General features: G+C 39.6%; 1 protein-coding gene across 2 annotated transcripts in view; it reads right to left on the reverse strand.

Annotated features, from left to right (window-relative positions):
• slc7a11 (solute carrier family 7 member 11) overlaps positions 1 to 1,745 on the reverse strand; it is a 16,323-nt gene extending 14,578 nt beyond the window's left edge. The window contains exons 1-3 of one of the 2 annotated variants that reach the window (XM_079351718.1): positions 1,701 to 1,745; positions 1,247 to 1,567; positions 290 to 416 (exon numbers count right to left, since the gene is read on the reverse strand). In XM_079351718.1, the coding sequence (XP_079207844.1) occupies positions 290 to 416; positions 1,247 to 1,499 (380 nt within the window). In that variant the 5' untranslated portion in view covers positions 1,500 to 1,567; positions 1,701 to 1,745. Of the gene's footprint in view, positions 1 to 289; positions 417 to 1,246; positions 1,663 to 1,700 lie in introns of those variants that run through there. The other variant, XM_079351717.1, reaches the window with a different exon arrangement.
• Between the last annotated feature and the right edge of the window lie 13,585 nt (positions 1,746 to 15,330).

The raw sequence follows: 15,330 nt of genomic DNA on the forward strand, positions 1-15,330 counted from the left end.
CCTGAACGAGAGATTCACTTTGTTTGACGGTCTGTGAGTTTTCTCTGTGTTTGTATCTTCTCTGTGAGCCTGTGTTTCACTGGCAGCTGCATGCTGAACACAGTGAACCCAAACAGAGAAGCTGTTGAGCTTCAAGACTAAATACAAAACTGAAAAACCTTGGCAGAACTGAGGGAGACTGCATAGCACTGTTTGGAGTGATCACTTTAAGGATTTAACATACAAATGAATGCAGCCTTAGATGGTTGAAGTTCTGTTGTGCAAACCTGAGAAGAGGATTCAGATGTACCTGATGGCGATGAGATCCACCCAAAGTCGAATGAAAGCCATTTGAGGTCCAAAAGCTTCCATGATGTACGTATAGTGGCCACCTGACTTTTTGATGCAGGTCCCCAGCTCGGCATAGCACAGCGCTCCTGGAGGGACAGAGGTGGCAGCGTCTGAGGGCTCATGACTGTAAAAGTGTTTGAGCTTTGTCTATAAAGCTGTGTCCCTCTTTGGGCCCCTTCATGGCTCAGATATATCAGTGTGGGAGACTCTCAGTGCCAAGCTGAAGACAGGAAGATTTAGGGGGATGGACTTTAATTACAATTTTAGGGAATAGAACTTTAAGGCAAAGGAAAGGGGTTAAGGAAGGGAACTGGAGGATGATGTGCTTGGACTTTTCATTATATCGCAAATACGGAGGGATTGAAGGATTCTACAACTATCTATGCAACAATATACAGATGTGCAGAGAAATACTTCTCTTTGGAGAAGCAGTATGTCTACTCTCAGTAAAAAGTTGAGTTTCTAAAAAGCTGTTCTCATTATCACAATGTGGTGACAAACCTACAGCCTGGTTCTCAGAGAACATTTGGTAAAGAGAGTATGACAGTCAAACAGTTGAAGTTCACTCTGTTTCTGCACAGAGATGCATCATAAAGTTTTAACTTTCCCATATAACGTCAGTGTTGAATAAAAGAGCTCTGCCTGAAGTGTGAATGTCAATTATAGTGTCTGCATATATCTTATAACCTGACACACTGTCATTTAAAGCACCATAACACTCAAAAGCATTCCAAAGACTGACAGTTTGATTATGTGATTCAGATCGCTCCTTTCTACTTCCGTCGTGTGTTCTTCACTTTAATAGTGAACAGAAATCCATTAGTAGAGTTAAAGGAAGCTTCTGTTTAACAATCACTCGCTGATAACAGACCGGTTTTTGGTTCTTTTTCTGAGACTCAATAAAACATCGACTCACCGAAGAGCGACAGCAGCCCACAGGCGATCCACACCAGCAGGGACATTCCTATGCTGCCCGAGTGCTTCAGGATGCCTTTGGGAGAGATGAAGATGCCTGCTCCGATGATGGTACCGATGATGATGGAGATCCCTCGCAGCAGGGTCACTTTCTTCCCCAGTCCCACCTTGCTCTGGTCCTGGTCCTGGTCCTGGTCCTGCAGAGACCCATTTTGGGAGACTTTGTGTGCACTGGATGCAAATCTTTTAGTCATTTCTGTAAACTCAGTCTCAGTCTCTTCAGTGTGTGTCCCTCTGCTCCGGTCTGGACTCACTCAGCCTGCTGTAAAGTCACAAAATGAGAGTTGGAGTAAATTCCTGGGAGGACAGACCTCCTCACCCCCCCACACACACACCCCCACCGCTCATTCATGCCCCTCTCTCTAATCCGTCCTGCCCTGAGGCCTGCTCTTCACCTCACAAACTTCACCAAACTTTAGTCCCTGCTCCTCTCTCTCCTCATGGTGTGTTTGGTTTCTGTCGCCCCTCCCTCCACGTTCCCGTCTTTTATTGACTCGTCTGAAAGCAGTTGTGACTCATGTGGGAGAGGAGTGGTGCTGCTTCGAGTGCACTAATCATGACACAGCAAAGAAGGGCAGATACCTGTTCTCACCTCTCTCTTTAGGATCAGCATCCGGCTCCTACAGACTAACCCTAACTAACTTCATGAGCTCGGATGGTTTGAGAAACAGAAACCTGGAAAGTTGAGGAAAGTCCTCCACACATGAACAAAAGAGCCTTTCAGTTAGAGATGTAAAACTGGTAATGAGCTCCTGGCTAGCTCATTAGCAATTGTATTTGAATTGATTTCATGGTAACATCATTTCACCTGATGGTGAACTCCATGTGATCAGAGATGTGAAATGTTAACTGAACCCTTAACTGTTAATGTTCCCTGAGAGAATGAGAACAAATAAACCGTTAAAACAAAAATGACATATGTTAGGCCATGTGTCCTATTTCTTTTTCCTGTTGTTTTCAGCAGATAGCAGAAAGCGGCCACCTGGATGAAAGAGAAACAGTAAACTGCAGCAGAGTTGGAACAGGTGAAAACAGGAAGTACGGTCAACCAACCCATGTCAGAAACTGGATGTGACTCATGAATGTGTGTGTAACTGTAGAGTTTCCCTCACACTGTTTCAGACACAATAGAGGTCTGTGCAGGAGAATGATGAAACACTGGACAGATTGAAAGGGAAGCTACATGTGACTAATACTGTGACTGTCAGATTAGCTGTTTGTGTCTGAAAATTAAGTCTGACAGGCAGCAGGTAAACAGGCTGTAACGTCTGCAGCAGGTAAACAGGCTGTAACGTCTGCAGCAGGTAAACAGGCTGTAACGTCTGCAGCAGGTAAACAGATTGTAACGTCTGCAGCAGGTAAACAGACTGTAACGTCTGCTGAAGGTAAACAGGCTGTAACGTCTGCAGCAGGTAAACAGACTGTAACGTCTGCAGCAGGTAAACAGACTGTAACGTCTGCAGCAGGTAAACAGACTGTAACGTCTGCAGCAGGTAAACAGAGTGTAACGTCTGCAGCAGGTAAACAGGCTGTAACGTCTGCAGCAGGTAAACAGACTGTAACGTCTGCAGCAGGTAAACAGACTGTAACGTCTGCAGCAGGTAAACAGGCTGTAACGTCTGCAGCAGGTAAACAGGCTGTAACGTCTGCAGCAGGTAAACAGGCTGTAACGTCTGCAGCAGGTCAACAGACTGTAACGTCTGCAGGTAAACAGACTGTAACGTCTGCAGCAGGTAAACAGGCTGTAACGCCTGCAGCAGGTAAACAGACTGTAACGTCTGCATCAGGTAAACAGACTGTAACGTCTGCAGCAGGTAAACAGACTGTAACGTCTGCAGCAGGTAAACAGACTGTAACGTCTGCAGCAGGTAAACAGGCTGTAACGTCTGCAGCAGGTAAACAGGCTGTAACGTCTGCAGCAGGTAAACAGACTGTAACGTCTGCAGCAGGTAAACAGGCTGTAGCGTCTGCAGCAGGTAAACAGACTGTAACGTCTGCAGCAGGTAAACAGACTGTAACGTCTGCAGCAGGTAAACAGGCTGTAACGTCTGCAGCAGGTAAACAGACTGTAACGTCTGCAGCAGGTAAACAGACTGTAACGTCTGCAGCAGGTAAACAGGCTGTAGCGTCTGCAGCAGGTAAACAGGCTGTAACGTCTGCAGCAGGTAAACAGACTGTAACGTCTGCAGCAGGTAAACAGGCTGTAACGTCTGCAGCAGGTAAACAGACTGTAACGTCTGCAGCAGGTAAACAGACTGTAACGTCTGCAGCAGGTAAACAGACTGTAACGTCTGCAGCAGGTAAACAGACTGTAGCGTCTGCAGCAGGTAAACAGACTGTAGCGTCTGCAGCAGGTAAACAGACTGTAACGTCTGCAGCAGGTAAACAGGCTGTAACGTCTGCAGCAGGTAAACAGACTGTAACACCTGCAGCAGGTAAACAGACTGTAACGTCTGCAGCAGGTAAACAGGCTGTAACGTCTGCAGCAGGTAAACAGGCTGTAACACCTGCAGCAGGTAAACAGACTGTAACGTATGCAGCAGGTAAACAGACTGTAACGTCTGCAGCAGGTAAACAGGCTGTAACGCCTGCAGCAGGTAAACAGGCTGTAACATCTGCAGCAGGTAAACAGGCTGTAACGTCTGCAGCAGGTAAACAGACTGTAACGTCTGCAGGTAAACAGACTGTAACGTCTGCAACAGGTAAACAGACTGTAGCGTCTGCAGCAGGTAAACAGACTGTAACGTCTGCAGCAGGTAAACAGACTGTAACGTCTGCAGGTAAACAGACTGTAACGTCTGCAGCAGGTAAACAGGCTGTAACGTCTGCAGCAGGTAAACAGACTGTAACGTCTGCAACAGGTAAACAGACTGTAACGTCTGCAACAGGTAAACAGACTGTAGCGTCTGCAGCAGGTAAACAGACTGTAACGTCTGCAGCAGGTAAACAGACTGTAACGTCTGCAGGTAAACAGACTGTAACGTCTGCAGCAGGTAAACAGGCTGTAACGTCTGCAGCAGGTAAACAGGCTGTAACGTCTGCAGGTAAACAGGCTGTAACGTCTGCAGGTAAACAGACTGTAACGTCTGCAGCAGGTAAACAGGCTGTAACGTCTGCAGCAGGTAAACAGACTGTAACGTCTGCAGGTAAACAGGCTGTAACGTCTGCAGCAGGTAAACAGGCTGTAACGTCTGCAGCAGGTAAACAGGCTGTAACGTCTGCAGCAGGTAAACAGACTGTAACGTCTGCAGGTAAACAGACTGTAACGTCTGCAGCAGGTAAACAGGCTGTAACGTCTGCAGCAGGTAAACAGACTGTAACGTCTGCAGCGGGTAAACAGGCTGTAACGTCTGCAGCAGGTAAACAGGCTGTAACGTCTGCAGCAGGTAAACAGACTGTAACACCTGCAGCAGGTAAACAGACTGTAACGTCTGCAGCAGGTAAACAGACTGTAACGTCTGCAGCAGGTAAACAGGCTGTAACGTCTGCAGCAGGTAAACAGACTGTAACGTCTGCAGCAGGTAAACAGGCTGTAACGTCTGCAGCAGGTAAACAGACTGTAACGTCTGCAGCAGGTAAACAGACTGTAACGTCTGCAGCAGGTAAACAGGCTGTAACGTCTGCAGCAGGTAAACAGACTGTAACGTCTGCAGCAGGTAAACAGACTGTAACGTCTGCAGCAAGTAAACAGGCTGTAACGTCTGCAGCAGGTAAACAGGCTATAACGTTTGCAACCAACGAGTGAGCCAACTCATCTGTGCAGTTAAGGGGGGGATCTCAAACTACGGTTCATCAGTTTACTATTTGAAAGTATTCTGAGTTAATTGTGAGGAGAGATCACATTGTTGGGTTTACAAAGAGCTCACACATCACTTAATCTTCATGGTTACTTTGTGAAAGCCCAGAAGGGGCAAGATGTTCTGTTTTTCCATCAAAAACTCAAAGACATTAATCTGAAGGTTGCCTATTCTCTGCCAGACTCCCAATAAGCACAAGTGTTGTACTAACTGTGCATCATTATCATTATCCAACCAATGAAAACACTGGGACCGAGCCTTTCCTTTCTCACAGATGGAGCCCTTTAGTTAGTGTAAAACGTCTCTGCAGCCTTTATGTCTGCACGTGTGTGTGTGTGTGTGTGTGTGTGTGTGTGTGGGCCTGCATGTGTGTTTTAACGTCATTGGCTCAGAGAGCAGGAAAAAAGACTGAGATAAAAGGCAGTCTTTTGTTGTAATTGTGTGGGATGAAAAATCTCTTTGCAGATTTGATACGCTCCCCCTCCAGCTAAACACTCTTGTCAGGACAAGAGTTTAAAGGCAGGAGAGAGAGGAACAAAAGGAGAGAAAGGAGAGGCTGTACCACAGAAAGACTCAGATCTCTCCTTGCTGTGAACGAGTTGAAGACACAGAGTCACCTCTTGCTGAGTCTTTGTGTACGTCTCTGTATCACACCTTCAGCCTCCACTCGCCAGGAAGTCCCTGAGAGTTTCTACACACAGCTGGACTACATGCATGCACCGACTCAGTGTGGCTTTCATCACTGGGAAACAGTTGTACGTTTATAAACTCAGAACAATAAACTTGAAAAACTATTTGCAACTTTTTTTTTTTATGTAAATAAATCTTGAAGGAAAATGTTAAACCCGTCCCCTGCTCGTAAATGGACAGACTCAATAAACATCATTGACATTTTATTTACAGCCAGAATTGGACATAATGTTCTCAGTGCTTCTTTTATTACAACCGAATTCTGAGCAGGACATTAAGGGCCTGATCTACTGCGATCCCAGTAAAGGAGTACTAAAATGCGTGTTCAATCCAAAAGATCAAACGTTTGGTTTGTGGGAGTTTTGCGGATGATTTGTGAAGACGATTTGTGAATGATATCAGGTCAAACCTTGTGGAGGCGGTAGTATTTAAGTCAGGCTTTAATGTGTTCTACTGGTTTACATCACAAAGAGTTTGGACGGAAAACAGGACGACTGCAAGCGCGAAATGGGTATTAGTGAGAGACGAATGAACGAACAGTATTTGTCAGAGTCAAAAAACAAGCATGGTCAGGATCAGAATTCAGATTTTATAAGTGCTGGTTACGCTGCTAAACTAACAAGACGAACTGGCACAGAGTGAGGGGAAGACAGACATTAAATACTGAACAGGGGGTGGAGTTAACAAGACACAGGTGAGACACATCAGGTAATCAGGCTGAGATACACTGGGGGAAGGGCATGCAGCCTACAGACCTGGAACGAGAGACAAGGGTAAGTGACAGAGTAAAACACAAGCACTGGACAAGATACATGAAGGAAACAGAAATAAAAAGACAACTTAACCCAGGGATGTGACCAGACAGCGCTGTGTCTGATTGGACATAAATTACCTGAAAACAAATATCGAAGACATGGGTACAAGCAGTGGTGAGGTCTCTGATAGTACGAATTTCTGTGAATACGTTCAGTTTGGTTTCACTTTGTAGAGGTGACTTTGCTGTTAGCAGACTACGATCTATTCGGAGAAGCTATGACCATATTTGAAGAGAAGCATGTCATGAGGTATTCTAAAAGTGTAAATGTTCGGCCTCAGTTGACAGTGGAATGAGGAATTGTTCTTCAAATAGAGGTTTGACATTGTAAGGGTAAAGGTGATGTGATTCTCTAGACCATGTATAGAAATGTCCAAAGTGGGAAGGAATTTATGACACCTGTTGTGCTGTATATAATGGCTCCACACTGAACATTACATTGTCTATCTTTCAGCCTGCACAGAGTCTCAGTGTTGTCTGTTAGATCAGAACCACGGCCGTGATATGCTGCGTTAATATTATCCAGTCTGTTGATAGATTCAGTTTTAGGGACATTTATATTATTCAACCCATCAGTCTCCCAATCCAAGTGTCCTGCAGCGTAGCAGCACAGGGCTGTAGAGCAAGGAGACGAGCGAGGAGCCTGTCTTCCACCAAAAAACGACTTCACTGGTCGTTTGTGCAAGCGTCAAATTACGTCCCATATTTACATTTTAGAGTCAAGCACCCTCTAGTGAACGTATAAATAACCTTGATCCGGTGAATGTGTGTTCGTCATCGAATGACATTTGACCCCTAACCCTAACCCAGGTCCAAGCTAGCTAACTGATTTCCCAAAAGAATAGTTAATGACCACTTACCTTGGTAAGTGCATCAAGCAGTGCAGGGTGACGATTTACTGGCGTTTCTCCGTTCTCCGGTAGGAGCGCTAATTTAGGAAACGCTCCTATGTGTCGTATTACGTGACAGACGACCTCTACGGTCGGATAGGTTGGAGGACTTGTTGCGAGCGAGAGATCGAGAGGAGCGCACCGGAGAGAAAACCTGGGCAGAGAGGGGCAACTAGAGAAAAAATGAAAAGTCTAGTTAAAAATGTAATGTTGGTGTGGACGCTGGTGATGCAGTGGCGCTGTGCGCGTCCCCATGTTTTGAGGCTCAGTCCTCGCTTGGGCGGCCTGGGTTCGCATCCGGCCTGTGGCGGTCTTTCCCACATGTCTCTCCCCATACTCTCTCCCCACTTTCCTACCCTATCCACTGTCCTCCACTATAATAAAGGCTATAAAACGCCCAAAAATAAAAGTAAATAATGTTGGTGAAAAGAGGGAAATAGGAAGACATAAATGTTAAAATTCTTTAGAAAGCAGAGGCTGTGAATGTTCAGTTATATTAGTTAATATGGTGTTTCTCTGTAACTATTATTAAAAAGAAATCAAAAATAAATTCATGCCATTTGGAACATGTTTACAGGTTAGGGTTAGTATCACCTGAGTTTTTAACAGGCTTGGTAAATCACAATGTGTGTACTTACTTCACTTCTTTACATTTTTACTCCCAGTATTTTGCACACTGAGGCAGAAACGCCTCATATTACATATTCATTAAGACAAACGTACTAAATGAACAATACGTGTTGTTTTCCTCTCTTCACGCTGTTAGTACATCAGATAACATGTTTTTTTGCTGGTGGTATCAAATTTGCACACGTTTTAAGACACACAAACCTTTAGTAAATCAGACCCTTACAGTTTCTAATGATAGGGACCTGTCCATATAAGTCCCGCCCCTACTCCTCTTCTGTTCCAGGTCTCTGACTCTAAATGAACCATAATTCACTAAATGAACATTATGCTGTGATGAAGAAGACTTAAAACAAAAGAAACTATCAACTCCTCAGGACAATGTTGGGAATAAATACTCCTTCTGGTATCAACATTTGGACTACAACTAACAACCAGGAGGAGTCGCCCTCTTGTGGCTGTTACAGAGAATGCATTGCACACATTTTTACACCATAGTTACACATATCTTACCTAATAACTGATACTAAGAACTAGTAACATGACACTTCTGCAGTGTTTACCTAATCTCTTCACAGAAAAGTACCTGCAGAGTGTCACACACTTCGATAACAACAGTGTGGAGTATAACATGCATCAACAAGAATAGAGCTGAACACACGATCACACATGTTCTTCAGAGCCCTGCTAACTGCTGCTGACTGACTGTTTACATAGCGTTCATTCATGCAGAGATCTGCTGTCAGAAGGAGAGCAGAGCTATTCAAACATTGAGCTTGATGATTGTGGTCTCTGCACATTCTAATACACATGACAAGAACACAAAAACATTTACACTGCAGTGATCGTACTTATGTTGACACGTGTGACATGGAAAAACATCAGCAATCTGTGCTGCAGGTCTTATTTCATGTCAATTAATGAAAATGTGTCTGTTACGATTCAGAATGTACTGGGAACCAAACGCACATCTCAGAGACAGGATGAACAAAAACAATAAATTATTATACAAAGGGTGACACGGTGAACTACAATACAATCTGAAATATGAGTGACACTAATGTGAAGCATAAATCTAAAGTGACTCAAATGTGTACATGTAATTACGTGACTCTCAACTATGTGAACAAGAAATATAACGTGACTAGAACTATGTGACAAGAAATATAAAGTGACTAGAACTATGTGACAAGAAATATAATGTGACTCGAAAAACACGCGTGATGAAGCCAGACGAAGACGAACGAACGACGAGAAGCACAGGATACAGGACGGGCAGGACTGGGAACACGGATGAACAACAATAGTCTGGCGCCGGCAGTGTGGAGGGAGCCGGCTTAAATACAGAGTTGATTGCATGATCAACACCTGTGCACTAACCTGCAAGCAATGAGTAATCAGGGAGGAGCAGGGAGCACACAGAGGGAGTGACAGACAGGGGAAAACCAAAACAAACACACACGTGGAGACACAAACCAAAACATAACAGTGTCATTAATTTAAATTGTATTTCCTGTGAAGATCATAGTGTAATAAACTGTGGTCATAGTGTAATAAACTGTGGTCATAGTGTAATAAACTGTGGTCATAGTGTAATAAACTGTGGTCATAGTGTAATAAACTGTGGTGATAGTTTAATAAACTGTGGTCATAATGTAATAAACTGTGGTCATAGTGTAATAAACTGTGGTCATAGTTTAATAAACTGTGGTCATAGTGTAATAAACTGTGGTCATAGTGTAATAAACTGTGGTGATAGTTTAATAAACTGTGGTCATAATGTAATAAACTGTGGTCATAGTGTAATAAACTGTGGTCATAGTGTAATAAACTGTGGTGATAGTTTAATAAACTGTGGTCATAATGTAATAAACTGTGGTCATAGTGTAATAAACTGTGGTCATAGTTTAATAAACTGTGGTCATAGTGTAATAAACTGTGGTCATAGTGTAATAAACTGTGGTGATAGTTTAATAAACTGTGGTCATAATGTAATAAACTGTGGTCATAGTGTAATAAACTGTGGTCATAGTGTAATAAACTGTGGTCATAGTGTAATAAACTGTGGTCATAGTTTAATAAACTGTGGTCATAATGTAATAAACTGTGGTCATAGTGTAATAAACTGTGGTCATAGTTTAATAAACTGTGGTCATAATGTAATAAACTGTGGTCATAGTGTAATAAACTGTGGTCATAGTTTAATAAACTGTGGTCATAATGTAATAAACTGTGGTCATAGTGTAATAAACTGTGGTCATAGTTTAATAAACTGTGATCATAGTGTAATAAACTGGTCATAGTGTAATAAACTGTGGTCATAGTGTAATAAACTGTGGTCATAGTTTAATAAACTGTGGTCATAGTGTAATAAACTGTGGTCATAGTGTAATAAACTGTGGTCATAGTTTAATAAACTGTGGTCATAGTGTAATAAACTGGTCATAGTTTAATAAACTGTGGTCATAGTTTAATAAACTGTGGTCATAGTGTAATAAACTGTGGTCATAGTTTAATAAACTGTGGTCATAGTGTAATAAACTGTGGTCATAGTTTAATAAACTGTGGTCATAGTGTAATAAACTGTGGTCATAGTGTAATAAACTGTGGTCATAGTTTAATAAACTGTGGTCATAGTGTAATAAACTGTGGTCATAGTGTAATAAACTGTGGTCATAGTGTAATAAACTGTGGTCATAGTGTAATAAACTGGTCATAGTTTAATAAACTGTGGTCATAGTTTAATAAACTGTGGTCATAGTGTAATAAACTGTGGTCATAGTTTAATAAACTGTGGTCATAGTTTAATAAACTGTGGTCATAGTGTAATAAACTGTGGTCATAGTGTAATAAACTGTGGTCATAGTGTAATAAACTGTGGTCATAGTGTAATAAACTGTGGTCATAGTGTAATAAACTGTGGTCATACTGTAATAAACTGTGGTCATAGTTTAATAAACTGTGGTCATAGTGTAATAAACTGTGGTCATAGTGTAATAAACTGGTCATACTGTAATAAACTGGTCATAGTGTAATAAACTGGTCATACTGTAATAAACTGGTCATACTGTAATAAACTGGTCATAGTGTAATAAACTGTGGTCATAGTTTAATAAACTGTGGTCATAGTGTAATAAACTGTGGTCATAGTGTAATAAACTGTGGTCATAGTGTAATAAACTGTGGTCATAGTGTAATAAACTGTGGTCATAGTTTAATAAACTGTGGTCATAGTGTAATAAACTGTGGTCATAGTTTAATAAACTGTGGTCATAGTGTAATAAACTGTGGTCATAGTTTAATAAACTGTGGTCATAGTGTAATAAACTGTAATCATACTGTAATAAACTGTGGTCATAGTGTAATAAACTGTGGTCATAGTTTAATAAACTGTGGTCATAGTGTAATAAACTGTGGTCATAGTGTAATAAACTGTGGTCATAGTGTAATAAACTGGTCATAGTGTAATAAACTGTGGTCATAGTTTAATAAACTGTGGTCATAGTGTAATAAACTGTGGTCATAGTTTAATAAACTGTGGTCATAGTGTAATAAACTGTGGTCATAGTGTAATAAACTGGTCATAGTGTAATAAACTGTGGTCATAGTGTAATAAACTGGTCATAGTGTAATAAACTGTGGTCATAGTTTAATAAACTGTGGTCATAGTTTAATAAACCGTGGTCATAGTTTAATAAACTGTGATCATAGTTTAATAAACTGTTGTCATAGTGTAATAAACTGTGGTCATAGTGTAATAAACTGTGGTCATAGTTTAATAAACTGTGGTCATAGTTTAATAAACTGTGGTCATAGTTTAATAAACTGTGGTCATAGTGTAATAAACTGTGGTCATAGTTTAATAAACTGTGGTCATAGTTTAATAAACTGTGGTCATAGTGTAATAAACTGGTCATAGTGTAATAAACTGTGGTCATAGTTTAATAAACTGTGGTCATAGTTTAATAAACTGTGGTCATAGTGTAATAAACTGTGGTCATAGTTTAATAAACTGTGGTCATAGTTTAATAAACTGTGGTCATAGTGTAATAAACTGGTCATAGTGTAATAAACTGTGGTCATAGTTTAATAAACTGTGGTCATAGTTTAATAAACTGTGGTCATAGTGTAATAAACTGTGATCATAGTGTAATAAACTGTGGTCATAGTTTAATAAACTGTGGTGATAGTTTAATAAACTGTGGTCATAGTTTAATAAACTGTGGTCATAGTTTAATAAACTGTGGTGATAGTTTAATAAACTGTGGTCATAATGTAATAAACTGTGGTCATAGTGTAATAAACTGTGGTCATAGTTTAATAAACTGTGGTCATAATGTAATAAACTGTGGTCATAGTGTAATAAACTGTGGTCATAGTTTAATAAACTGTGGTCATAGTGTAATAAACTGTGATCATAGTGTAATAAACTGGTCATAGTGTAATAAACTGTGGTCATAGTGTAATAAACTGTGGTCATAGTTTAATAAACTGTGGTCATAGTGTAATAAACTGTGGTCATAGTGTAATAAACTGTGGTCATAGTTTAGTAAACTGTGGTCATAGTGTAATAAACTGTGGTCATAGTTTAATAAACTGTGGTCATAGTGTAATAAACTGTGGTCATAGTGTAATAAACTGTGGTCATAGTGTAATAAACTGTGGTCATAGTTTAATAAACTGTGGTCATAATGTAATAAACTGTGGTCATAGTTTAATAAACTGTGGTCATAGTTTAATAAACTGTGGTCATAGTGTAATAAACTGTGGTCATAGTGTAATAAACTGTGGTCATAGTGTAATAAACTGTGGTCATAGTTTAATAAACTGTGGTCATAGTGTAATAAACTGTGGTCATAGTGTAATAAACTGTGGTCATAGTGTAATAAACTGTGGTCATAGTTTAATAAACTGTGGTCATAGTGTAATAAACTGGTCATACTGTAATAAACTGGTCATAGTGTAATAAACTGGTCATACTGTAATAAACTGGTCATACTGTAATAAACTGGTCATAGTTTAATAAACTGTGGTCATAGTTTAATAAACTGTGGTCATAGTGTAATAAACTGTGGTCATAGTGTAATAAACTGTGGTCATAGTGTAATAAACTGTGGTCATAGTGTAATAAACTGTGGTCATAGTTTAATAAACTGTGGTCATAGTGTAATAAACTGTGGTCATACTGTAATAAACTGTGGTCATAGTGTAATAAACTGTGGTCATAGTGTAATAAACTGTGGTCATAGTTTAATAAACTGTGGTCATAGTGTAATAAACTGTGATCATAGTGTAATAAACTGTGGTCATAGTGTAATAAACTGTGGTCATAGTTTAATAAACTGTGGTCATAGTGTAATAAACTGTGGTCATAGTTTAATAAACTGTGGTCATAGTGTAATAAACTGTGGTCATAGTGTAATAAACTGTGGTCATAGTGTAATAAACTGTGGTCATAGTGTAATAAACTGTGGTCATAGTTTAATAAACTGTGGTCATAGTGTAATAAACTGTGGTCATAGTTTAATAAACTGTGGTCATAGTTTAATAAACTGTGGTCATAGTGTAATAAACTGTGGTCATAGTGTAATAAACTGTGGTCATAGTTTAATAAACTGTGGTCATAGTGTAATAAACTGTGATCATAGTGTAATAAACTGGTCATAGTGTAATAAACTGTGGTCATAGTGTAATAAACTGTGGTCATAGTTTAATAAACTGTGGTCATAGTGTAATAAACTGTGGTCATAGTGTAATAAACTGTGGTCATAGTGTAATAAACTGTGGTCATAGTTTAATAAACTGTGGTCATAGTGTAATAAACTGTGGTCATAGTTTAATAAACTGTGGTCATAGTGTAATAAACTGTGGTCATAGTGTAATAAACTGTGGTCATAGTTTAATAAACTGTGGTCATAGTGTAATAAACTGTGGTCATAGTTTAATAAACTGTGGTCATAGTGTAATAAACTGTGGTCATAGTGTAATAAACTGTGGTCATAGTGTAATAAACTGTGGTCATAGTTTAATAAACTGTGGTCATAGTGTAATAAACTGTGGTCATAGTGTAATAAACTGTGGTCATAGTTTAATAAACTGTGGTCATAGTGTAATAAACTGTGGTCATAGTGTAATAAACTGTGGTCATAGTGTAATAAACTGTGGTCATAGTGTAATAAACTGTGGTCATAGTGTAATAAACTGGTCATAGTGTAATAAACTGGTCATACTGTAATAAACTGGTCATACTGTAATAAACTGGTCATACTGTAATAAACTGGTCATAGTGTAATAAACTGGTCATAGTTTAATAAACTGTGGTCATAGTTTAATAAACTGTGGTCATAGTGTAATAAACTGTGGTCATAGTGTAATAAACTGTGGTCATAGTGTAATAAACTGTGGTCATAGTGTAATAAAGTGTGGTCATAGTGTAATAAACTGTGGTCATAGTTTAATAAACTGTGGTCATAGTGTAATAAACTGTGGTCATAGTGTAATAAACTGTGGTCATAGTGTAATAAACTGTGGTCATAGTTTAATAAACTGTGGTCATAGTGTAATAAACTGTGATCATAGTGTAATAAACTGTGGTCATAGTGTAATAAACTGTGGTCATAGTGTAATAAACTGTGGTCATAGTGTAATAAACTGTGGTCATAGTGTAATAAACTGTGGTCATAGTTTAATAAACTGTGGTCATAGTTTAATAAACTGTGGTCATAGTTTAATAAACTGTGGTCATAGTTTAATAAACTGTGGTCATAGTGTAATAAACTGTGGTCATAGTGTAATAAACTGTGGTCATAGTTTAATAAACTGTGGTCATAGTGTAATAAACTGTGGTCATAGTGTAATAAACTGTGGTCATAGTGTAATAAACTGTGGTCATAGTGTAATAAACTGTGGTCATAGTGTAATAAACTGTGGTCATAGTGTAATAAACTGTGGTCATAGTTTAATAAACTGTGGTCATAGTGTAATAAACTGTGGTCATAGTTTAATAAACTGTGGTCATAGTTTAATAAACTGTGGTCATAGTGTAATAAACTGTGGTCATAGTTTAATAAACTGTGGTCATAGTGTAATAAACTGGTCATACTGTAATAAACTGGTCATAGTGTAATAAACTGGTCATACTGTAATAAACTGGTCATACTGTAATAAACTGGTCATAGTGTAATAAACTGGTCATAGTTTAATAAAC

The sequence above is a fragment of the Symphodus melops genome, assembly GCF_947650265.1.
Source record: "Symphodus melops genome assembly, chromosome: 9".
Taxonomy (NCBI): Eukaryota; Metazoa; Chordata; class Actinopteri; order Labriformes; family Labridae; genus Symphodus; species Symphodus melops.